General features: G+C 37.3%; 1 protein-coding gene across 1 annotated transcript in view; it reads right to left on the bottom strand.

Moving 5' to 3' along the window:
- Window positions 1-25,559, bottom strand: part of RELN (reelin) — a 525,949-nt gene that overhangs the window by 429,735 nt on the left and 70,655 nt on the right. Inside the window, exon 2 of the mRNA XM_064289885.1 lies at window positions 21,186-21,296. Coding sequence (XP_064145955.1) covers window positions 21,186-21,296 — 111 coding nt within the window. The remainder of the gene's footprint in view (window positions 1-21,185; window positions 21,297-25,559) is intronic.

The following is a 25,559-nucleotide window of genomic DNA, read 5'->3' as shown; positions in this document are numbered from 1 at the left end:
TGTTCAATGCCTAGTGGATGGGTCCTTCTGCAGCCTTTCCTCCAGCTCTCTGAAAACTCAGTGCCAGTTACCTTCTCCTCCAACCTGCTTCAGCAACCCTTCGAAGGATACGCTGGACCTTTTCCTTACCTGGGATTGTTCTACCCATGAAATATTAGCTCCCTGTATCACGGTTCCATCTAAATGCTTCTATTTTCCCAGTTCTCACTGCCTTACCCCCCACCATATTGTTTATTAATTATCCATTTATTCAGCAACTATATACCAGCTCTACAACCTTACTGAGCCCTGTGATTCCTTTACTTCTCTTTTTAATCTCCATTTCTAGGACCCTCCAGGCCTCAGTTCCTTCCCCATCCACTTCAGATCTATTGTGCATCACTTCAGCTGCACTCTGTCCACTCTTACCAGCACCCTAGATGCTGGGCTTCAACCCAGGGGAACAGAATGAACAAGAGGAGGGAAGAGTATAGTGTACCAGAGCAATATACACCTAATGGAATGTGGGTGGAAGGGGTGTATCATTTCCGGGCTGAGGCAGTGAAGAGTTAGGTGTATCTTCTTTCCTTCCTCTCTTCAATCAGCCATAAATCGATGCCCAAGATGACTTTGGAAGTCTTATAAAGATAGCAGAGTCTTTGTAGGCCAAGCAAAGCCTCCCATGCTGAGCAGAAATCCCTACAATGGACTGTTACACAGCTATAAGTTACAGGACTAGAAATTTAAAGGGTGAAATGAGAGAAGGAAAAACATTTATTGAGGGCACATGTTATGTGCTGGGTAGTTTTCACCTATGATTTCATCCAATCTCATTACAGCAATGTGTAGCTATACCCATTTTACAGATTAGGGTATTTGGATAACTTCTAGATCTTATAGATCACACCCAACTTCTGCCTAGGTTTGTTTTACAGTCTTGCATTTAGGAAATATGTTGAACTAATATATTTCTGATATTTTATACTTTGGAATTCATAATATACATCAATTATTTGAAAGAAAAATTATAAACAGGAAGAATAAAACCTTACTCAATGATTTTAAGTATTCTTTATAATGTACTTTTTAAATACGCTTTTATTTTAAAATATACTTTGCCATAGTATGACCAATCACCTGACAAGGTCTCAGAATTTTAATTTTTCATACAGGGCTGCCATTTCTCTGGATACCTCTTGAAATGCGTTTATAATTTTTCCCTGATCCTGACAGGCTATAAACACAGGCCATGCCCTCTTTGATTGTGTAAAATATACCAGGAACCCAAAAACTATCACTCTGAATAATCTGAGTGAGCAGATGCTGTTTACATAATGAGGGAATGCAGGACTGGACAAGAGTAGAAAACTGAGCTTGAGCCAACAGGAGAGATTTGCGGAGAGAGGGAAAGTGTGAGGGCAGGGAAATATAGGAATAAAGGAAGTATAGAAGCAGAGGGAGAGAAAATAAGTAAAAACAATGAAGACAGACTAAAAAGAGCAGTAAAAAGAAGAGAGAAAAGTAAAAAGAAGTTGGAAGGGAAACAATATGAAAAGTGAGGAAAATAAAAGGAAAGGAGGCTCCCCAAAGTTTGCTTCTCAAAGAGAGCTCATCATTGTTCCTTCCAGGCCCAGTGTGATTCTTCACTGGCTGCTAAGACCCCTTCCCTCCCTCCACAGAACTTGAGCTGGGCTCACCCCTGTCCCTCCTCACTGTCCCACAGCACCCTTCTTAGCCTGGTGAATCAGTCTCACCCTGAAACAGTGGGGAATGTCAACATATCCATCTCTGAGACATTCCTTTTCCTACATAAAAACTGCATTAGTAATTGTTTGAATTATTCATGAGGTAATTTAAGATTTAAATTTTTTGAATTTTTGGGGTCAAACCATTTTTTAAAAATTAGGTTTGATCACGTATTCAGCTTTTAAGAATTGATGTCAGTTCAACAAATTAAGCCAACCCCTCAAGATTCTAATCAATTTTGTTTCTTTTTCTCCACGTTCTTACATATAAATTAGGTAGTGTCTAGTTTAAAAGTAAAGTCACTAGATCTCCGCAGCCTTTTCAAGGACAGACTCTTACTTTTTAAGTATAGACTTTAGGAAATTCTTGTATTACCATAGGAAATAGCATATTTCAGAATATATTTGTAATCAACATTAATCTATATGTCAGATGTGTAACAGGCAAGCTGATGACTTTGCCAAAGTGGTCTTTAATTCTGAGTTAGACATAGGAATTTTCAAAGAAAAGACAGAGGGCCTGGGGCAGGTGTTGATGACCAACTGTATAGAGATAGTTTTGAAGAGAGGCTAGAAGGAATTCTGCACAGCCCAAGTCCATGGACAGAGGACAAGAAATTAAGGGTTCCCCTTTCTGCTCCCCAAAGATGTGTTCACAGGTGAGTCCATGTAAGGGTATAATACTGGGAGGCCAGCCCTCAACCAAGAATAACCCAGACTCCCAGAGAAATTGTACAGGATGCAGAGCCTTCGAGTAGGGACTACAAAGTTAGGACCCCAAGAATGGGAGCATCCAGGCTAAGGCTCTTCTCTTTCCTTTCATGTTTACCTCGTGCTCCAATAGTCTATCTCCTTTGCAGGCCACTTTTTACAAAACAATAAAGTTCTTATCACTTCCTTGCTGCATAAGAATAAGCAGAGAATCACAAAACTGCACTGAAGTATAGATATTGGAAGGTCATTCACCAAGTCTTGAAATGTGCATCATTCAAATATGTACTTTAGCAGAATATCAAATTATTGCAGGGCTTGGTTCTCTGAGTAGGCTTACCAATCACCGAAACTGCAAATGTTAAACCCTACCTGCCAAAGATCTGACATATACAATTGCCTGAACGTAAATGCAGACACACATAAGCAACCACACAGTGCGGGAGAGACCTCTCAAAGCAGTGAGAGCTTTTCAAACTCTTTTAATATCACAACCCAGTAGAGAAAATACTTTTAACTTTTCAAACAAAGACATACACATACACTTATGCAACTGAAATAATTCACGAAACAACTCTTGTAACTATGATGCAATACTTACTTTTGCCCTAAAGTTTTTTTTTTTTTTTAATTAACTGAAGAATACTAATAGCCCTCAATGACTGAGGATCATTAAGATACAGGAATGTATATAATTAATAAGTAGACTGTGATTCCAGACCATCAGAAGAGCAGACCAACAAAATGACGCAAAACAACCAGAGAGAACATATTCTCCTTCCTTCATTCTTTGAAGAAAGACTACCCTGAAGTATGACTGAGGTCTGAACACAGGGTCTAAACTACAACATTAAAATTCCTACTTCGATAATCCTTCTAGACCTTTCAGTGTATGAAATTTAAGTATGTGTACAAGGATTGAAATGTTCCAGCTACATAGTTTTATTTATTCATTTGCATTTATTTCCAAAGAAATCAGCAAAAATATTCATTTCTACCACAATCCATCCATGAGACAGCTTCAAAACTATATTTTTACCAGGTATACTGCCTTCCTATCCTTTACACAATTCGGCATTTTATTATTTACAAAAACTTCTAAATTCTACAAAATTTGACCTATGGAATACTCTTCACCACAGCAAAGATTTTATAAAATTTTTTTATAGAAAATGTAAATTTATAAAGAATTGAGTGAATTTTTACTTTTTGCCCTGGGGACTATTTAAAAGACTCCCTAAAACAAATGCAATTTTAAAATACTTATATCTTCAAGCAGTGTGTATTAAGTGCTTGACAGTACCCACTCACTCACTAGTCTGAATGAAAAAATTAATAAATATAGAATTAAAAGCATTATTCTTTAATAAAAAGGTTAACCTTTTTAATGGCTTAATGTACGTGTTTCCAAATCCTTTCAAGAATGGCATAATGGTAACTCCCGCATTAACCCAAAGAAAAATTAGCAGTCAAGTTTTTCTTTCCTTCTTTGTGAATCTCCAGCTACCCGTTCCATGCACCCAAGTTCTAAGGCTAATAAGCAGAAAAATACAGAAGAAGCTGTGGCTCAATTTCGTGAGGAAATTTTAAGGCCGAGAAAGCCCATGTAATTACCAAGATCAAAAGAAAAGCAAATTAATAAAGCCTCAAGTCTTATGGCTAAGCAGCAGAGTGGAAATCAGCAGTTGGTGTTTGTAATATTTAGAGGCCAAGAAACACTAATTCTTCAATGTAATGACCTTCTGTCTGCCTTAAGCACCGTAATGCTCAGCCAAAGGAGCACCGCCTTTACCCCATCCCTGCTCTGCTCTGGCTCAGCCGTGTCATCTTTACATAGTCGTGTGTTTATTTATTCATCTTACAAAAGAACTTCATCTGTAAACTTCCTTGACCAACGTCAACTTGGCACCAACTCATGAGTTAATTAACTCTTAACAGATTCTTCCAGATATGACTGCTACACAGATATTTTATCTTCCTGTTAATTAGTAATCATGCACTGGCAACAAAACCAGTGTTTCTTTCCAATTATCCCAGAACTCAGTGATTATTTAAACTTGGCTAATTAGCATCGGAGGGCTGTACATCTTCCGGGCAAATTATATTTGATAATACCTATTAAAATATACATGGAGGTTGTTGACTTGTGACAGGGGAAAAAAGTGGCAGTTCAAAGGGTATTAGATAACAGCATAAGGCAAATGAGGGCCCATTAAAATTTCCTCAACTGCTCTAATGAGAATGCCAAGGGTCATTTCTGCCTAGTTTACCATCTGTTTGGTTTCTGGCATGTGTCTCTGGTGTGAAAGGAGTGTCCTGAAGCCCATTTGGCTTATCTCGGTGTTATCCAGGGGTCTGAAGCAATTTCAGTCATTTATAAAGTGGCACATTAAAATCAGAAGCTCACACATGTGAAATAAAAAACTTTTTAAGTGTAAATAATTATACCACATAACGGAAAGTATCCTGAATATTTTCAAACACATGCAATGCTTCAAGAGAAACTTAGAAACACTGTATACCAACTGTAGTATCTGTTGTACACCAACTCCAGTATCCATTCACTCAAAGGTTGTGTGGTTGAAAGCTAACTATCCTTTGGACTCCATTCCCATGGAGCATATCTATGTACACGATTTTATCATACCATTATTATTTTTTGTCTAGGTCCTGTCAAGGAAGCCATTGCCTGCACCAGTGCAGATCGGAAATGATAAAAGAAAATTATTGATAAATCAGAGTTCATCAAAATGCAAACCTCTACTCATCATAGGACACCATTAAGAAAATGAACAGGCAAACCACAGAACGGGGAAAAAATATTCACAAAACATACATCTGATAAACGATTGGTATCCAGGACATACTAAAAACCCCTGTGTCTCACTAATTAAAAAGACAAACAACTCAATTTTTTTTTTAAATGGCCATAAGGTTTGAACAGGCACTTGAGAAAAAAAATATATGAATGGTCAATAAGCATATGAAAAAGTACTAATAATAAGAGATATAAATTCTAATCACCATGAGACAACCACCACATGCCCAGCAAAATGGCTAAAATTATAGATGGATGACACCCAACGTAGGTGAAGACATAGCACAATTACAACTCTAATATTATGTTGGTGAGAGTATAAAATGGTACAACCATTTGGAAAACAGCCTGGTAATTATTTTTAAAAAATACCCAGCAATACCACTACTAGGTATTTATCCAACAGAAATGAAAACTTATACTCAGAATGTTCAAGAATGTTGTACAAGCATGTTCATAGCAGCTACATGCATAATAACCATAAACTAGAAACAATCCCGGTATATAATAACCTTGCTGTTGTTAGGTGCTGCCGAGGGGTTTCCATAGGAACCTATTGGACAGAGAACTGCCCCCACAGGGTTCCCAGGGAGCGGCTGGTGGATTTGAACTGCTGACCTTTTGGTTAACAGCCAGTTAGCAGCTGAGCTCTTACCCATTGGACCATCAGGCCTCCATATAGTAACAGAATAGAAAAACAAAAGAATACTACCCAGTAATAAAAAGAGGACAAGCTACTGACACATACAACATGGATAAATCTCAGAAACATTATGCTGAGTGAAAGAAGACTTACATCAAAGAGTACATACTGAATGATTCCATTTACATGAAGTTCTAAAATAGACAAAACTAAACGATGGAGGAATGAAATCAAAGCAGCGGTTGACTCCGGGAGGTAGGCCTGAGGGTTGATAGAGAAGAGAAATAATGGAGTTTTCTGGGTTTAAGGTAATATTCTACATTTTGATAAGAGTTTGGGTTACATGTGTGCATTTTTTTCAAAACTCATCTGACGTATTCTTAAAATTTGTGCACTTCATTATACTCAAATTTTACCGAGGTGGTGGGTGTTCTCTACAATTCTTTCAATTTTGCTGTATACCTGAAAATTTTCCTAACAAAAATTTAAAAAGTACATCGACATTACCTCAATCAAAACTATAATTAAGTTCATTTAAAAAATAACATCATTCATTAGATGAGCTCCTATACATAATACAAAATCATGTAAATAAAAATCGTGTAAATATAATTGTGATATCCAAACCCATTGCTGTCGAGTCAATTCTGACTCATAGCAACCCTATAGGACAGAGTAGAACTGCCCCATAGGGCTTCCAAGGGGTGCATGGTGGGTTTGAACTGCAGCCTTTATGGTTAGCAGCTGCAGCTCTTAATCCCTACGCCACCAGGGTTTCCATAATTGTGATAGAACCTTTCTTTCACCAATTCATTCAGTCACATCCAGCCTTGCATACAGGAGAGTAGTTAATGGCTGCTTTTGTGTTTGATTTTTAGGCTTCCACCAGTAGATATGTTTCCCTACCTGGTATGTGCTCCCTAATCTGTTTACACCATTAGAACTTGTGTTATGGATTGAATTGTATTCCCCAGAAATATGTCAGCTTGGCTAGGCTATGATTCCCAGTATCGTGAGATTGTCCACCATTTTGTCATCTGATGTAATTTTCCTACATGTTGTAAATCCTATCTCTATGATGTTAATGAGGTGGGATTATCCGCAGTTATGTTAATAAGGCAGGACTCAATCTACAAGACTAGATTGTGTTTTAAAAGTCAATTTCCTTTGAGATGTAAGAGAAAGAAGCAAGCAGAGAGACATGGGAACCTCATGCCACCAAGAAACAAAAGCCAGGAGAATAGCACGTTTTTTGGACCAGGGGTCCTATGCTGAGAAGCTCCTTGACTGGGCAAGATTGATGACAAGGACCTTCCCCCAGAGCCGACAGAGACAGAAAGCCTGCCCCTGGAGCTGGCCTCCTGGACTCTGAGAGGATAAATTTCTCTTCGTTAAAGCCATCCACTTGTGGTATTTCTGTTATAGCAGTACTAGATCACCAATACAACCTGTTACTATCCTAATATGAATTTCATTAAATCTACATAAACAGAAAAAAAAAGAATATTCCTGAAGAAGAGGGTTTTTCTATACAAACTAATTTAAATGCTTTGAAAATACTTGACAAAAAAGAAGTAAAAAAAATATATTGTTCTCAAATTATGGTGGAAAAAGCACCTTTAAAAAGATCACATAACAAAAATCATAAATATCTAGATTTCCACACTCAGCCTTCTTTACAAGTTTATGTCCTTGCTCCACTTAAAGAACAAACAAAAACAAAAAAAGCTGGAAATGTGGTTTGTGTAAGAAAGACGTAGTACAGCACCAATCAATGGACCGATATTTAAAGAACAGTCATCAGCTGACCTCTGAAAACTGGCAAATTACCCAGCCACTCGACTTAACTTCAAAGCCCCTGCAAGTACCCCCTGTCCTCTTTTCCCTAACTCACTTCCTCCCCATACGACTGATCAACTTTTAACAAACTATGTTGCTTAATTATTCATTAGAAAATAAACATTAAAAATGCAAATCAAAACCACAGTGAGACACCACTTCATACACACTAGGATGCCTAAAACAAAAAAGACAGACAATAATAAGTGTTGATGAGGACATGAAGAAATTTGAACCCTCATACATGGCTGATAGGGATGTAAAATGGCACGGCTACTGTGGAAAACAGTTTGGAAGTTCCTCAAAAACTAAACTTATATTTACTATATGACTCAGCAATTCCACTCTGAAGTGTATGCCTGAGAGAACTGAAAACATATGTTCACAGAAAACTTGTACATGAATGTTCATAGAAGCATTATTCATGATAGCCAAAAAGCGGGGGCAATGCAATGTTCATCAACAAACGAACAGCTAAATAAAATGTAGTCTATCATACCATCAAATTTTATTTGACCATAAATAGGAACGAAGTACTGCTACATGCTACTGCATGCATAAACCTTAAAAACATAAAAGGCCACATATTGTGTGATTTCATTTATATGAAATGTCCAAAATTGGCAAATCCATAGAGATGGAAAGTAGGTTAATGGTTGCGAGGGGAAGGGAAAGGGGGGTTGTTGAGACTGACTGCTAACAGGTACGTGGTTTCTTTTTGGGGTGATGGAAATGTTCTGGAATTAGATACTGGTGATGGTTGTACAACATAGTGAACATACTAAAAAGCCATCAAAGTATATTCTTTAAAATGGTGAATTTTATGTTATGTGAATTATATCTCAATAAAAAAATACCCCCAAAAAGTATATTAAAGACTCTAAGAAGTAGTGTTTAGCTTTGTTTAACTAGCATATTCCAAGCTTTTTTTCTTTAATATACACAATACTCTTTCTCCACGTAAGACCTACTAAAACATGAAGAGACGCTAACGTTGGCAAGACACACAGTGTGGGAAAAGCTGCTATTAATACAACATGTTTAAATTCACTCTAAGACATAGCTGCTATCAGCTCCCTTTTGAAAAGGGGACAAGAAGAAAGAAAGAGGGAAAAGGATGGAGGCTATGGGCTGGAAGGGTAAACTTCATCATCTTCATAATTATTCTAGATCTGGTCATTTGTCTCACAGTCTAGAAACAAAAAGCCAAAACCCCAATTGAGTTCTTTTATTAATAATGTATGTTCAGCTTCTCTCCATTTTTGCTACTATTTTGTTTAAAAGGCTATCATATCATATTGGTTAAAAAATCAGATAAGTTAAAAAAGAATCTCATAATGTAAACAGTTAATTATTTTTAAAAATAAAACAAATAAGAATAAGCAAAATATCTCCACAGAATATGATCTCTGATAGCTACATTCATTTTCTTTTAATTTGCTATTTACTAGAGTTCATGCGGGGAAGAACTTTTCCGAAAGAGAACCAGAAATAACAAAATTAATTAGAAACAATAACAACATGGCTCTGATGTATGAAAACACATAGAAAGAAAATCAGGAGGGGAGCTCAGCCTGAACTTTTACCAAAACATTAACAATTTTTGCTACGCTGCTTTCCAAAATGGCAACTCCCACACTAACAAGTATCTTTCCATTCAGACACTCAGAGCCCTGAAAACAGTAATTTACTTTTGTGCTTGCCTCAGAAAGCAGCCCACACGTCTATTAGGGCTAAACGCAAAATTCAGCATCAGAGGATTGAATACAAACTACAAAACAGAAGACAAGAGTGGAAACATAACTGGCATTTGCTGAGGTGCCTTTTTTGGACTCCTACATCTATTTTCAAATTCATATGCTACATCTAGAACTATTTTCCAGGAGATGCGAAGAATTTACTTTCACTATATTTTTAAAAGATAATGATTAGAATTATGTCTAGGAAGTAATAACATTATAAAATTATTTTATGTTGTTCTTAGGCTTAGCTGCCAGTAAAGAAGCAGCCAGCTTCATCCAAGACTATTTATAAATCAATTACTGTGAACATGGAACATTAGCTCATTTATCATTATCTGGAAACCAAGGAAAGGACTGGGAAACCTCAAGAATAAACCACATTACAAGTGAAATGATTGCTCGGTCAGAGTTAACTTTTGAAGTCTTATTCCCTTAAGCATATACTTCAATCTTGTCTCCTGTTAAAACAGACAGCCTGGCATACTTTGAAAAGTGTCACGCTCCTAGAAAACAGCATCTCTTATCAGCCAAGACCCAAGATTCCTAAGTGGTTTTTTAAATTATTATTTAAGAAAGAGACAAGTATTCCTGGTTCTCTGTTTATCTAGTGAGAGATAAGACTTCACTTACAGAAACTGATTTTACAGAATTCTTCTTAAAAATTTTGGCACATGAAATGGAGTGGCGAGCAGCACCCCACATAGTGACCTACTGCTCTACTCTGGTTTGCCTGCTGCTCAGTCCCTGAGGCAAATGTCTTCTTTAATCACAAAAACAAGGTTACACTTTTCCAGAACAGAAGAATTGCTTCAGAATAAAATTTTAACACTTTAACAGGAAAAATTATAACAAAATAATTTCAAAAATCATAACTTATATAGGATAGTGGCAACTTCCATCAGAACATGCTCTAAAATGTGCGTTTACTGACTTTGTCATTTATGAACAACTGACTGATTCAGTGCACATGACTTTGAGCAGGAGTAAGGAAGAGAAACACAGAAGAAAGGCCTGGCAATCTGCTTCTACAAAAATTACAGCCAAGAAAACAGAATGGAGCAGTTCTACTCCATAACACATGGGGTCACCATGGGTCGAGGGCCAACTAGAAGGCAGCTGACAACAAGGAAGAGAAAACAACTAGGACTCTTCCTCAGGGATACGTTTTTAAAGTATCTTACAGTGATTTTTGTGCACAGGGCTAAATTCCTCTACCCAGATTCTGTGGAATGTCCAGAGAAAACTGACAAGTAAATTATTAAGAAAATAGGAAACAGATGGGTCTTATGAGGATGATGATTTTTGTCTGAAAGACAGAAGTGACTTAATTACTTCTTAACAAACATTTCCTATTTTCAATTATATAAGAAATTATATGAGAAAGGTGTTGAAATTAGAGTAAGAGTTTACACATTTGTACAGGGAAGTCTTTCTTAATCTCCTCAATTGACATAATCATATAATACATTTCCAAGAAGTTGTACAGTCATTATTTCTGGAAAGGTCTAAGAGATTTAAAATATATATATATACACACATATATATATGAAGCATCATGTATTATTAAACATTGACCTGTCCTAAGATAATATGCACAGTGGTTAAGAGCTTGGCTGCTAATCAAAAGGTCAGCAGTTCGAATCCACCAGCTGCTCCTTGGAAACCCTATGGGGCAGTTCTACTCTGTCCTATAGGGTCGCTACGAGTAGGAATCGACTCAGTGGCAATGGGTTTGTTTTTTCTTTTTAAGATAATACGAGAGCCCTGGCAGCACAGTGATTAAAGCACTTGGCTGCTAACCAAAAGGTCGGTGCTCCGCAGGAGAAAGATGTGGCAGTCTGCTTCCAAAAGGATTACAGCCTTGGAAACCCTGCAGGGCAGTTCCGCTCTGTCCTATATGGTCACTATGAGTCGGAATGGACTCGATGGCAATGGGTTTTGTTTTGGTGGAAGATGTTATGGACTGAAAAATCTCCTGAGGTACTTTCTAAACTCTTGATTCTCTAGAAGGCCTTAATCAGTCACTGTCCTATCTGAAGGCAACGGTACCTGCCACCTGCAGGAAGGAGGCAAAGTGGGAGCCAGAATGATAAATTTCCCCGGGATCTTCGATGATAAAATTTATATATGTTTGTACAGTTTTAAATTCAGGTACAGATGTGTACACATACACATACATTTATAGATTCATAGATATTCTCAAACAGATTTATAATATTCTCCTCTCTCTCACCTACAGACATATACTTGCAAACAAAGATTTTCAGTGGTTTATTAATTCAGTAAAATTTACTAAGCACTTGTTACGTGCCATGGGAAGTCAAGATGACTAGACCACCTTCTTATCCTCAAAGAGGTAAAAACAAGTTATTTTTTGGCTGGGAGGCTTCTTTTTTCATTGTGATTTAGGTGAAAGTTTACAGAGCAAATTCGTTTCTCGTTAATACACAAATTATTTTGTGACATTGGCTGCCAACGCTGCAATGTGTCCACACTCTCCCCTTCTCCACCCCAGGTTCCCTGTTTCCATTTGTCCAGTTTTCCTGTCCCTTAACTAGAAAGTTCAATACAGAGTTATAGGGGGCTGGAGGAGGTCTCTTAAGAGAACAGAGTGAAGCATGGAGGAGGGAGTAGAGAGTTCCAGAGAGAAGGGCTCACAAGAGCTCAATAGAGGAGCTGGGTCAGGAAAGAGGCCCTAAAAGATGATGGGGTGTTTGCCCATCAGACCAGCCAGAAGGAATTCCAGAGAGGGAGGCTCACAAAGGCTCAGTAGAAGAGGTGAGTCAGTAAAGAGATCCTAAAGGAAGACAGGGTGTTTTCCTGGCAGACACAGCCAGAGGAAATCAGGGACCCTAAATAAGGGAATGGAAACCCTGGTGGCATAGTCGTTAAGAGTTAATATGGCTGCTTACAAAAAGGTTGACAGTTCAAATCCACCAGGCACTCCTTGGAAACTCTATGGCGCAGTTGTACTCTGTCTATAGGGCCGCTATGAGTCAGAATTGACTCGATGGAAGTGGGTTTGGTTTTTTAAATTCCTTTTAGGATACCCTGGTGGAGTAGTGGTTAAGTGCTACGGCTGCTAACCAAAAGGTCAGCAGTTCAAATCCGCCAGGCGCTCCTTGGAAACTCTATGGGGCAGTTCTGCTCTGTCCTATATGGTCTCTATGAGTCGAAATCAACTCGACAGCAGTGGGTTAACTCCTTTGAAGAATCTGAGAATTGCCAAATGTCTATCAGCTGATAAATAGAAAAACAAAATGTGGTATATCCATACAATGGACTATTATTTAGCAATAAAAAGGAATAAAGTATTGATACCAGCAATAACATGGTTGAACCTTGAAAGCATTATGCTAAGTGAAAGAAACCAGACACAGAAAGTCACATATTACACGGTTCCATTTATAGGATATGGAACAGGCAAACCTATAGAGACAGAAAGTAGATTCATGGTTCCAGGGGATGGAAGGAGGGGGGATTTGGGACTGACTGCTAAGAGTTACGAGGTTTCTCTTTGGGGTGATGGAAATGCTCTGAAATTAGATAGTGGTAATGGTTGCACAACATAGTGAATATACTAAATACCACTGAATTGTGCATTTTTAAATGATAGCTTTTATGTTATGTGGGCTATACCTCAAAAAAAAAAGGGCAGTGGGAGGGCGATCAAAGAACTAGACTTGGTATCAAAACACCTGGTTTTAATTCTCATACTTACCACTGTCTCATGTAATAATGACCACTTTCCCTTCCTAAGCCTTGTTTTCTTACCTACACATTGGAGGTAGGGGACTGAGCCAGACTCTAATGAAGGTCTGTTCCAGCTATAAATTCTATGGGTAATGGGTAAGAAACTAGGTTCATCTGACCCAGCATTAGTCAACCTCTCTCCTCTCAAATTTCCCACTTCTTGGCCCATCTTCTTGTTCTTTTTTCGTCTCAGAGAAAGAATTCTTACTTCTTTCTGAATCTTTAAATAATACCTAACTATTTTTGAGCATAGAATAGTTTAAACATGAATATATAATCTCATTTAATCCACCTGTTTTAGTCACTGAGTGTTGCTATAACAGAAATACCACAAGTGGGTGGCTCTGACAAAGATAAATTTATTCTCTCACAGTTTAGTAGGCTACAAGTCCAAATTCAGGGTGCCAGCTCCAGGGGAAGGCTTTCTCTGTGGGATCTGGAGGAAGGTCTTCGTTATCAGTCTTCCCCTGGTCTAGGAGGTTCTCTGCACAAGAACCTCAGGTCCAAAGAACACGCTCTGCTCCCAGGGCTGCTTTCTTGGTGGTATGAGGTCCCTCCTTTTATCTCTTGTAAGATAAAAGGTGGCGCAGGCCACACCCCAGGAAACTCCCTTTACATTGATTCAGGGATGTGACCTGAGCAAGGGTGTCACATCCCACCCTAATCCTCTTTAACATAATCTAATCGTTGGCTGCTGACCAAAAGGTCAGCAGTTCAAATCCACCAGGCACTCCATGGAAGCTCTATGGGCAGTTCTATTCTGTCCTATAGGGTCACTACGAGTCGGAATCGACTCCACGGCAATGGGCTTAGATTTTTGGTTTTAATCTTGCCTCATTAACCACAGGCAGAGATTAGGGTTTACAACACATAGGAAAATTATATCAATCACAAAATGGAGGACAACCACACAATACTGGGAATCATGGCCTAATCAAGTTGACACATATTTTTGGGGGACACAATTCAATCCATGACACCGTCTAACAACTTTGTGAACTGGGCAATATTATTATTATTATTCTCATTTTACAAATGCAGACGCTGAGGCTCAGGGAAGGGTAGTATGTGGCCCAGGTTAGCACATGGCAGGGTCAAGAGTGGAACTCAAGCTGCCTGACTGCAGAGAGCATGTAATGAACCATTGCCCTGAGCTGCCTTTCTTCACTAACCGCTCCACTTTGGCCTGAATCTCATGCCCCTCTTTTGCTCCTAAACATTTGTTTTAGCAATCTGCTGATTAATTAATAGCTTTATATTCATCATGTCTACTACTACTATAGTTAAGTGGTTATTTTCAAGCTTGTTGTGGGTCGTCAAGTCGGGAGCAGTTCTACTCTGTCCTGTAGGGTTGCTACGAGTTGGAATCAATTCAATGGCAGTAGGTATTTTCTAGCTAGTTATTTAGGAATGGAGGTATAGCCTGAATTCCTTGTCATATATTGAATACATATTAGATAATACCATCTCTTAATGAAGGTAATGTTAGTATACCCAAATGGTTAGGTTAATACTCTGTAAACAGGAAAAATTAATGACAGTTTCACCTCTTGTCAGCTACAGTCCTTGTACCGTTGACTAGAATAATTTGTTTAATTAACCTAGAGCCTTTCTGTTAATTACCATACCAAGCAGAAGGTCATACCTTTGAATTGCTCAAGTATGTTTAAATTGCATTTATTTTAGCACTTCTTTGTAAAGAGACAGACAAAATGAATTTAACAAGCTTGCTCTGAGTAAAACAGTAGCAAAATTTATGCTAGTAAGTAAATACCACTACCATAGAGAACGGTATTTAATGAAGTTGATAGTGGCTGCCCCTCTTTATACATATTAAGCTGAAATATGTACACGTATTCAGGACATTTGTGTGTTTCATAGTCACACAGACAGGACACCTAAGACTGAACTCTAGGGGTGGTAGTGGGGAGAGAACAATTAGCAAGTTGTGAAAGGTTCTTCTTAGTCTTAACACGAAGGATAACCAAAAGTTAGTTTAAATAAAACCTTATACTTTTATTTTTGGTGTCAATGAAACACGGTAGTAACAAAAACTTGCATCTTGGCAGTTAAACATTCATTATACAATCTAAATCTACTGAAGTATACATTTTTCTTAATTAAACCAAAAAAAAATTGTTGTGGAGTCATATAGGGTCATTAGGAGTCGGAATCAACTTATTGGCACACAGTAGTGAATAATACGAGATTTACTGAAATTTGAAGTCTTTCTTAAGACATTTAAATAATTTGCTTTGTAACTATATCCCTATTCACCTAAAGTAAGAGTGTCGAATCATATTGGAAAAAAAAAATCAGATCATTAAGTTCAGTAATTCTAATACTGTTTTAAATAAAGATAATATTGAAAATATTAAATTTGTATGTTAGTCACTTAATGACTACTAAAGATATGACAGGATTCACTGAATATTTAAGAGAAAAAATACTGGATCTGTTGATTACATTTTCCCCAAAACCTGAGTTTCATTGAATCTTGCCATTTTAAGAGTTTTGTAAAATTTAGCAAATTATTGGACCTACGAAGCCTAATTATTACAGAAAAAGAAATCAAACACATAGGAAACTATAAAAGTTTAAGAGAAAAACTGCTAAAATAGCTGATGTACTACATTAGCTGGGCAAAGCTACCTAGGCATTGCACAGTACAAAAGTTTAATTTATGCAAGATCTAACAATTTGAAGTGTGGCTGCTCTTTATCAGCACTGCAAACCCAATTCTCAGGTTTTAAAGCCAGAATACTAAAAACCGAGCAAAAACTCTAGGTTTTAGAGCCAGAATACTAAATATTGAGTAAAATGCATTTCAGCTCCTGGAAAAGGAACAATTTTCTATGAAAGGATATTCAAATAGCTCTTCATTTATCGACCGCAATGAGCCTTCAAGATTTACGTGATTGAGCTGGAATTCAAAGCCAAAGACGAAAGGGAAGCATTCTTTTTTTCTGGGATGCACAAAGAGATATCCATAATTAAGCATCACACTTCCCTCGGGCAGCATGTTTTCTTATATTGACAAGCAAGATGAGGTATTTCAAATCATGCATTGCTGGCTTACAGTCATCTTTCGCATAGCTATTGTTTTAATGTATTTCTGGCTATTTAGGCATTTGTCTATTTTTGGTCGGTGAGGCATGCATTTTAAAGAACTCTGGTCTTGCATAAAAGGCTGTAGTTATGTTAGTGGAATTACATTTATAAACAGTATCTTAAAAATAATTATGGCCTTATTTTGGCTGGTCAGACACACATTTTATATTCAAAGGAGAGTGGCCATAACTTTAGTGTAATTAGTATATTAAAATTAAGGGGAGAAAAACTTTCAGAAGTAGAAGTACCTATTTAGTCTCTACTTCACAATATCTGTCACAGCTAGTTACACATTATCACACACAAGTCCTACAGTATGTTGGAAAAATGCCAAACAAATCGTGTTTGCTTAATACTCCATCAGAAAGTCAGAGCCTAATAATAGTTTATGCATTCAATAACTCCTTTGTTCTAGATCAAAGAATGACACATTATTTCAGTCTAATCCTACTAAAACTACTAAACTACTCAAACACAGCGACTCTGAAGTTTTACCTTCTACAAGTTTACTCCACTTTCCCATCCACACGCTAACCAAATTCAATCTTTTCACTTTGGTTTTAAATTGTAAAGAATCTGTTAAATCAAATACAAAAAGATTAATGTGGCTGTTGCCCAAAGTGACCGTTTTATCTAAAAAGATAATTTACCTCCTACTTTCTATTCAAATGAAACCCTGGGGGCATAGTGGTTAAGAGCTATGGCTGTTAACCAAAAAGTCAACAGTTCAAATCCACCAGGTACTCCTTGGAAGCTCTATGGGGCAGTTCTACTCTGTCCTATAGGGTCACTATGAGTCGGAATGGACCCGATGGCAACAGGTTTTTTTGTTGCTGTTGTTGTTTTCCCTATTCAAAAACATTATTCATGAAGGCTAATTCTGTTCAACAATATTCAGCCATATTATTAAGTTTAGTTTTTAAACTTACTAATAACCACTATCATAAATATACACAAATTTATTTGGCCATTACAGGAACTTTAAAAAGATCCCGCCTCTCTACCCAGCCATATAAAAATCATGTCCTATAAAAACGCCTGCTGTCTAGATGGAGATCTGAGCATTTTATTATGGAAGTCAAACTACCATCGATGGGCTGTGCCCACATTCAGAAACCAACTCAGTCCATCAAACCAACGATATAGGCTTGAGAGTGAGAGGAAGGCTAAGTCCAATTTAAGCTAATCAAAATACATTCTAATTCAAGTGAAAACTGCCTGTTTACAGCTTTCAAAGCCACCACAGAAAATATCTTGAAGTTTGAGTGTCTTAAACAATTTCTAACAATTTCATTCTTAATTTTTGTACGGCTTTCTAGCAAAAAGTCTGAGGTAATTTGATACATGCATTTAATAGGTCCTTTCAAAATGTGTTTATAACATAGCTGTGAATACTCGTTAACAACTATCTTCATCTAAAGCCCCCAAATTGACAAATGATACATCCTTCACTCAGCCAAGTCCTCACAAATCATCTCAAGCTACAAGCCCAAGATTAATTCCACTTGAGAACTGTTTTTTCTCTACCTCCACCCTCCCACCCCAAGGAAGTATATAAAACTCCTGTACTAAGGAAATCAGCTGCTCCGGTTATGAAGAGTTATAATTTTGGAATGGATATTTTCATTGAGTGTTTTCTTTGTACTAAGGGCTGCACATAAATTACCTAATTTAATGCTCACAGCTACCCAACATCTTATGAGGCAGGCACCATTATTATCACCATTTCATAGATGTGGACTTTAAACCAAAAAAGTAAGTAACTTGGCTGAGGCACACAATGAATAAGGGGTGGGGATGGGATCGGCAAGCATGACTGCACAGCCCACAACTCTTAACCCTCCACACATGGCTTCTTCGTGATGCCTATGGCAGCCAGCCTGCACCTAGGCTCCTTACGTGCTTTGCCATATCAGAATCTTTAACCAGTGAATGGTCTTCCTCCATCTACTCCTGGCCTTGACCATTTGGTTTCGATGCTGACCCCAGAGTGATTTATTTAAAACGAAAGGCTAGTGGGGTCTCTCTTCAGCCTAAAACCCTTAATGGCATCCCCTTCTCTTAGTGTAAAAACCAAAAACTTATAACATCCTGAAAGGTCAGGCCCTGGTCTCCTATCCAGCCTTACATGTTCCCTCTAGATTCCAGGTCCAGTTACCCCAAGATTTTCTTTCAGTTCTTGAAACACCAGGCATCTTCTCACCCTGAGGCCTTTGCAAAGTGTTTCTTCCTTCAGGTATGCTGTACTCCACCTTCCACAGACCCTTAGCTAATTAACTCTTAATCATCCTTCAGATCTCAGCTCAAATACCAATTCTTCAGCATCTCACCCAACTTCATCCCAGACTAAATCTAGTCTCTCTGTTGTACCCTCTCTCAATACTCAGAACATTTCTTTGCTAGCCTCTACCAAAGTTTGCTATTATATATTAACACAGTTATTTAATTAATGCCTGTCTCTCCTACAAGGAGCCCTGGTGGTACACTGGTGAAGAGCTCAGATGCTAACCAAAAAGGTTGGTAGTTCGAATCCACCAGCTGCTCCTTGGAAACCCTATGGGGGCACTTCTACTCTGTTCTGTACGGTTGCTATGAGTCGAAATTGACTTGAGGGCAATGAGTTTTTAATGGGTTTGTCTCTCCCACTAGACTAGTGGTTCTTAAACTTTAGTTTTCATTGAAACTACCTAGACTGCTTGTTTAAAAACTTATCTCTGAGTCCCACCCAGTGAGGCCTGCAACTCTGAACAAACGAGGTTGCAGTGATGCTTTGCTGCTGGACTGGGGACTGGTCCAGTGCAGTGGTCCTCAACCTTGGTTAACATTTACAATCACTTGGGGAGCTTTACAAATGACCAATGCCCAAGCTCTACCACCCAGAGGTTTTGATTTAATTGAGCTAGGAGGGAACCCAGTATGTCTTGTCCAAAATATTGCATAAAACCAGTAAACCAGTTGTCACTGAGTCAATTCCAACTCACAGTGACCCCACCTGTGTATGTCAGAGTAGAACTGTTCTCCACAGGGTTTTAAATAGCTGGTTTTTCAGAAGCAGACACCAGGTCTTTCTCCCAAGGTATCTCTGAGTGGACTCAAGCCTCAAACCTTTAGGATAGCAGTGTTAACCATTTGCACTGCATAGGGACTCCAAATATTGCATACTTACACTAAAAAAAGGAGCCCTGGTGGTACGGTGGTTAAAAGCTCAGCTGCTAACAAAAAGGTCTGCAGTTTGAACCCAATAGCCACTTCTTGGAAACCCTATGGGGCAGTTCTACTCTGTCCTATAGAGTCACCATGAGTCGAAATCAACTTGACGGCAACGGGTTTCATTTTGGTTTTATACTAAAAAAATTAAGCGTTTACCTAAAATTCAAATTTAACTGAGTGTCTTATATTTTTATTTGCTAAATCTGTCAACCGCACTTATGAGTCCTGTTGTAATACAGCAGGTAGTAAACCCTGGTGGCGTAGTGGTTAAGTGCTATGGCTGCTAACCAAGAGGTTGGCAGTTCGAATCCTCCAGGTGCTCCTTGGAAACTCTATGGGGCAGTTCTACTCTGTCCTATAGGGTCACTGTAAGTCAGAATCGACTCAATGGCAGTGAGCTTGGTTTGTTTTTTTTTGGATGCCACATATTTATATGCATATATCATATATATGAATGTAATCTCAAATTCTCTCTGCAGAGGAAAAAAAGTGGCATGGAATTTTTAGACTTCAGAGGAATTTTTTCTTTCCTGATGATCAGGACTTAGAATTAGCTACCAGCAGACTGTAAAATCTTATCTAGGCTCTTTTAAAAATAGGGCAAATTCTCAATGGTCAACTAATTTAACACGATGATTAAATGACTTCCAGGTTTCTTTAAGCCCTGAGGCTGTGGACCTCATGTTGGGCAAGCAGAGTGACAATTCAGCCTGGATATTATTGTTCTCACGTCAATTGATGAGTCACTTGGGCAGAGCTACTGCTGGGACTCAACACAGATGAGGTGCCCTTTCACATATCAAAAGTAGGTAAAAACTGTTGATTTATTTACCGCCATAAAAATAAAGTGTTGAGACATGGTTGCCTTTGGTGATGCAATTTTATCTCACACCAATGGAGGAAGTCACATGCAATTTTCCAATTTTAGAGTAAAATCAGTGACTTCATTTCTTATATAATCTGGTATTTTAAATGTACATTTCTGATGCTGTGAAGGTTCTACTTAATCCCAGCTTGGCATATTTACAGCATTATGGGGAAACTAGAGATTTCCAAATCGAGAATCCTCTGGGATTAGTGACTATCACGTAGCCTCTGCCCTTTCACATAAGCAACATGCCAGTTCTCTGATTTAAGGCCTATGACCCCTTATGAATGTTTTAAATATTAAATGGTATTCTTTTGTGAATACTTATAGAATTAAATTATTTTAATAAATATTACTATCCTCCACTCTACACGATGTTTACTTGCCAAACTTAAAATGACACTTTTTGCCTACCACAGAGTTTTAAGAAGTGTTTATGAGAGCAGACTACTGAACGACCACACTGGCATCAGAGTGAATTCTAGCAACCTAAGCAACAGTACACAAAAATTCACATGAGCCCCACAGAACCAAGTGGAACAGCAGCAGTAGACAGAAAGTGATGGACAGTCACATCGAGCTCACAGTTGGCCACATATTTACATGACTTATTTCAACTCACTAAAATTTAAGCACACAAAAATCACTTTAAATTATTTTCTCTAACACATGTATTAAGCTTTTAAAGCCAATTTTTCCAAAAAATAAGATCTATAGCTGCATAAAATATCTACAATTACTAGTTTCTTGTATTAGGATAACTTACCAAATCCGAAAGCATTAGAACCGCCAATGCTCTGTGAAGCCTGAACACTTGTAGATGTGTATAGTCCTGTTACCAGCAAGCCGTCAAAGAAGGTGCTTGTTGAAATCGTCACTAAAATGGGAAAAAAGAAGCCTCAATTAATACAGTCAGAATAACGAGTTACGTCCCTGAAGTGTCAGACACTGTCAAAACAATCTTTACTCATTATTACCAAATAATTTTTACACTACCCCATTTAGTATTTTATTTATTTTAGAAATTACCGAGGAACAAAAAGAAGCTCAGAGCTCTGATGTCTATAATTGCTGGTCTAAATTTTAGAAATCTGTTCTACCTTTCTGCATTCATTGACACATTTCCTGTCTATGTAAAGAAAAAAATCTGAAAATAATACAGTATTGAGTGCATGCTTTCCCCACCTCCACAACCCCTGAAAGCAGTCTAAGGAATTGCTGGAGTTTTGGCATTGTGTTGAGAACATTTTTTTAAAGTGTTGCATAATGTGGAAAAAGATCTCACGTGGGCTGAAAGAAGAACAGTAAGGTGTACTATATTTTTTTTTCTGTGTGTGAGTCTACATTTCATAGATGAGTTTCCTGAAGTTTTTCAACAAAAGCAAACTAACTTGCATGAAGTTTCTTCTTGTGAACAAGAAAGAAAGACCATCACATACTTCAGTTTTAGAGCAAAGTCTACAGGGGACTCCAAATGATTTCATAACCAATCATGATGTTCCTGGGAAGAAAAAGGTCAAATCAAATGTATCTGTATGATACGCAGGTTTTCCTAAAATTTTATCTTATTCACCACCAAACTGATCATAATTTCCTCCTCAACATGATATATTTTCCTGCATTGCTGTTATGTTCATGAGATCAAGATGATGCCATTTTTAGGACGGAGCTGGCAGAAGGTAATAACATTATTTTCCTAGTGCACACATAAAGGCTGTCATCACGCTTGGTAAAGAATAAGGAGAATGGCCAGAGTCACATCAACTTTGATGGGAATGTTTAAATTCAACTCCAGGAAATCCAGTGGGTAGAAATGAATGGTCTCAATGTCCATATTAAAAAGTACAAGCAAAACACATCTATCACAGACGAGCATGACATCATGAGACACCAAAAACAGCACTGGATTTTGGAGTAAATGACCTTCATATCCTTTAATAAGAAAAAATAACTAAAACTTGAGAGCTGGACACTGAGTTAAGTGGTTTCAAGTATTATCTCATTTAATTGTCAAAGCATCTCTATAAAGGGAATACTATTATTATTCCCAGCATACAAATAAGGAATGAATGGCACAGAATGATTAAGAACCTTAACCAGGAAAGGAAATAAAAAAAGATAAATAGGTTGTTGAAAGCATTAAAATATTAAATATAAAAATATTTTTATCAATGAACTTGACCTCATATACGTATATAGAATATTCCACCCAACAGAAGCAAAGTATACATTCTTTTCCAATGCACATGGAACGTTCTCCAGAATAGACCACATTTTAAGCCACAAAGCAACCTTCAATTAAATCCACAATATCAAAATAATACAAAGCATTCTCTCTGATCACAATGCTATAACAGTAGAAATCAGTAACAAGTAGAATAAGGAAAAGAAAATCAAATACATGGAAACTGAATAACACGATGCTTAAAAACAACTGGGTAAGAGAAGACATCAAAGAGGGAATAAAAAAAATTCATAGAATCAAATGAGAATGAAAAAACACATCATACCAAAACCTTTGGGACACAGCAAAGACAGTGGTCAAAGATCAATTTACAGCAACAAATGCAAACATCAAAAAAGAACAGGCCCAAAAAAATTAGCCCTATAGCTCAAACAAATAGAAAGAGAACAGCAAAAGAAGTCCACAGGCACTAAAAGAAAGGAAATAATAAAGATTAGAGCAGGAATAAATGGAACAGAAAAACAACAGAAAGAATCAACAAAACCAAAAGTTGGTTCTTTGAAAATACCAACAAAATTGAAAAACTGTTGGCCAAACTGACAAAAGAAAAACAGGAGAGGAAGCAAATAATGCAAATAAGAAACGAGATAGGAGACATTACAACCCAACTGAAATAAAAAGTATCATAACAGAATACTATGAAAAATTGTACCCCAACAAATTTGAGAGCCTAGAGAAAGTGGACAAATTTCTAGAAACACACTATCTACCTAAACTAACACAAACTGAGACAGAAAATCTGAACAGATCTATAACAAGAGAAGAGACTGAAGTGGTAATAAGAAAAAACTCCCAACAACAACAAAAAAAAACCCTGGCCCCAGCGGCTTCATTAGAGAATTCTACCAAATATTCAGAGAAAAGCTCACACCAGCACTACTCAAATTATTTCAGAGCACAGAAAAGGAAGGAATACTCCCAAATTCATTCTATGAAACTAGCATAATGCTGATACCAAAGCAGGCAAAAAAAAAAAAAAATTTTTTTTGGCAAAGACACCACAAAAAAAAAGAAAATTACAGACCAATATCTTTCATGAATGTAGATGCAAAAGTTCTCAACAAAATTCTAGCCAAGAGAATTCAGCGTAATATCAAAAAAATAATACACTCAGACCAAGTGGAATTCATACCAGGTATGTAAGGATGGTTCAACATTAGAAAATCAATCAATATAATCCACTACAGAAACACAATAAAAGAAAAGAATCACATGGTCATCTCAATCTATGCAGAAAAGGCTTTGAGGCTTTGATAAAGCCTAACACCCATTCCTGATTAAAAAAACAAAAACAAAACTCTCAATAAAATGGGAAAAGAAGAGAAATTCCACAACATAGTAAAAGGCATCTGCACAAAACCTACAGGCAACATCACTCTTAACGCAGAGGGGGTAAAAGCATTTCTCTGAGAATAGAAACAAGACAAGGATGCCCTTTATCACCACTCCTATTTAACACTGTGCTGGAAAATCTTTGCTACAGCAATAAATCAAGAAAAAGACATAAAAGGCATCCAAATTGGAAAAGAAGAAATAAAACTATCCCCATTTGCAGATGATATGATACCATACACATAGGACCCCAAAGATTCCACAAGAAAACTACCAAAACTAATAGAAAGATTCAGAAGAATAGCAGGATACAAGATAAGTATACAAAAATTAGTTGGATTCCTATACGCCAACAAAGAGAATTTCAAAAAGGAAATCAGGAGAACAATGCCGTTTATAATAGGACCTAAAAAGATAAAATACTTAGGAATAAATCTAACGAGGGACATAAAAGACCTATACAAAGAAAACTACAAAACACTATTGCAAGAAACCAAGAGACCTACATAAATGGAAATACATACTATGCTCACAGATAGGAAAACTCAACATTGGTGAAAACGTCAATTCTACCCAAAGCAATCCACAGATATAACACAATCCCAATCCAAATACCAACAGCATTGACCAATGGAACAGAATCAAGAACTAAATGTAAATCCATCCACCCATGGTCAGCTGATCTTTGACAAAGACCCAAAGTCCGTTAAATGGTGAAAAGATACTCTTCTTAACCAATAGAGATTGCAAAACTGGATATCCATCTGTAAAAAAAAAAAAAAAAAAAGACGCAGGACCTATACCTCACACCATACACAAAAACTAATTCAAAATGGATCAAAGACCTAAGTATAATGCCTAAAATGATAAAGACCATGGACGGAAAAACAGGGACACCACTAGGGGCCCTAATACATTGCATAAATACAAATCATAACTAACAATTCAAATACCAGAAGATAAACTAGATGGAAGCTCCTAAAAATCGAACACTTAGGCTCAAAACAAAACTTTACCAAAAGAAAGCCTACAGACTGGGAAAAAAAATTTGACTTTGACATATCCAACAAGGGTCTAATTTCTAAAATCCATAAAATACTTCAACACATCAACAACAAAAAGACAAATAATCCAATTAAAAGATGGGCTGAGAATATGAACAGACATAGCACCAAAGAAGACATTTGGGTGGCTAACAGACACATGAGAAAATGCTCACAATCATTAGCCATTAGAGAAATACAAATCAAAACTACAATGAGATACCACCTCGCTCTGACATTACTGACACTAATCAAGAAAACAGAAAATAACAAATGCTGGGGAGGCTTTGGGGAGGTTGAAACTCTTATGCACTGCAAGTGTAATGTAAAATGATACAATCAATATGGAAAATGAAACGTCACCTCCTTAAAAAGCTGGATAGAAATACCATAAGATCCAGTGATCCCCTCCCTAGGAATATATCCTATAGAAATAAGAGACGTCGCAAGAATAGACATATGCACACCTATGTTCACTGCAGCATTATTTACAATAGCAAAAGGATGGAAACAACCTAAG

The sequence above is a fragment of the Loxodonta africana genome, chromosome 8 (genome assembly GCF_030014295.1).
Source record: "Loxodonta africana isolate mLoxAfr1 chromosome 8, mLoxAfr1.hap2, whole genome shotgun sequence".
Classification (NCBI taxonomy): Eukaryota; Metazoa; Chordata; class Mammalia; order Proboscidea; family Elephantidae; genus Loxodonta; species Loxodonta africana.
Note: the sequence above shows the minus strand (reverse complement) of the source record. Positions and strands in the feature narration are given on the sequence as shown.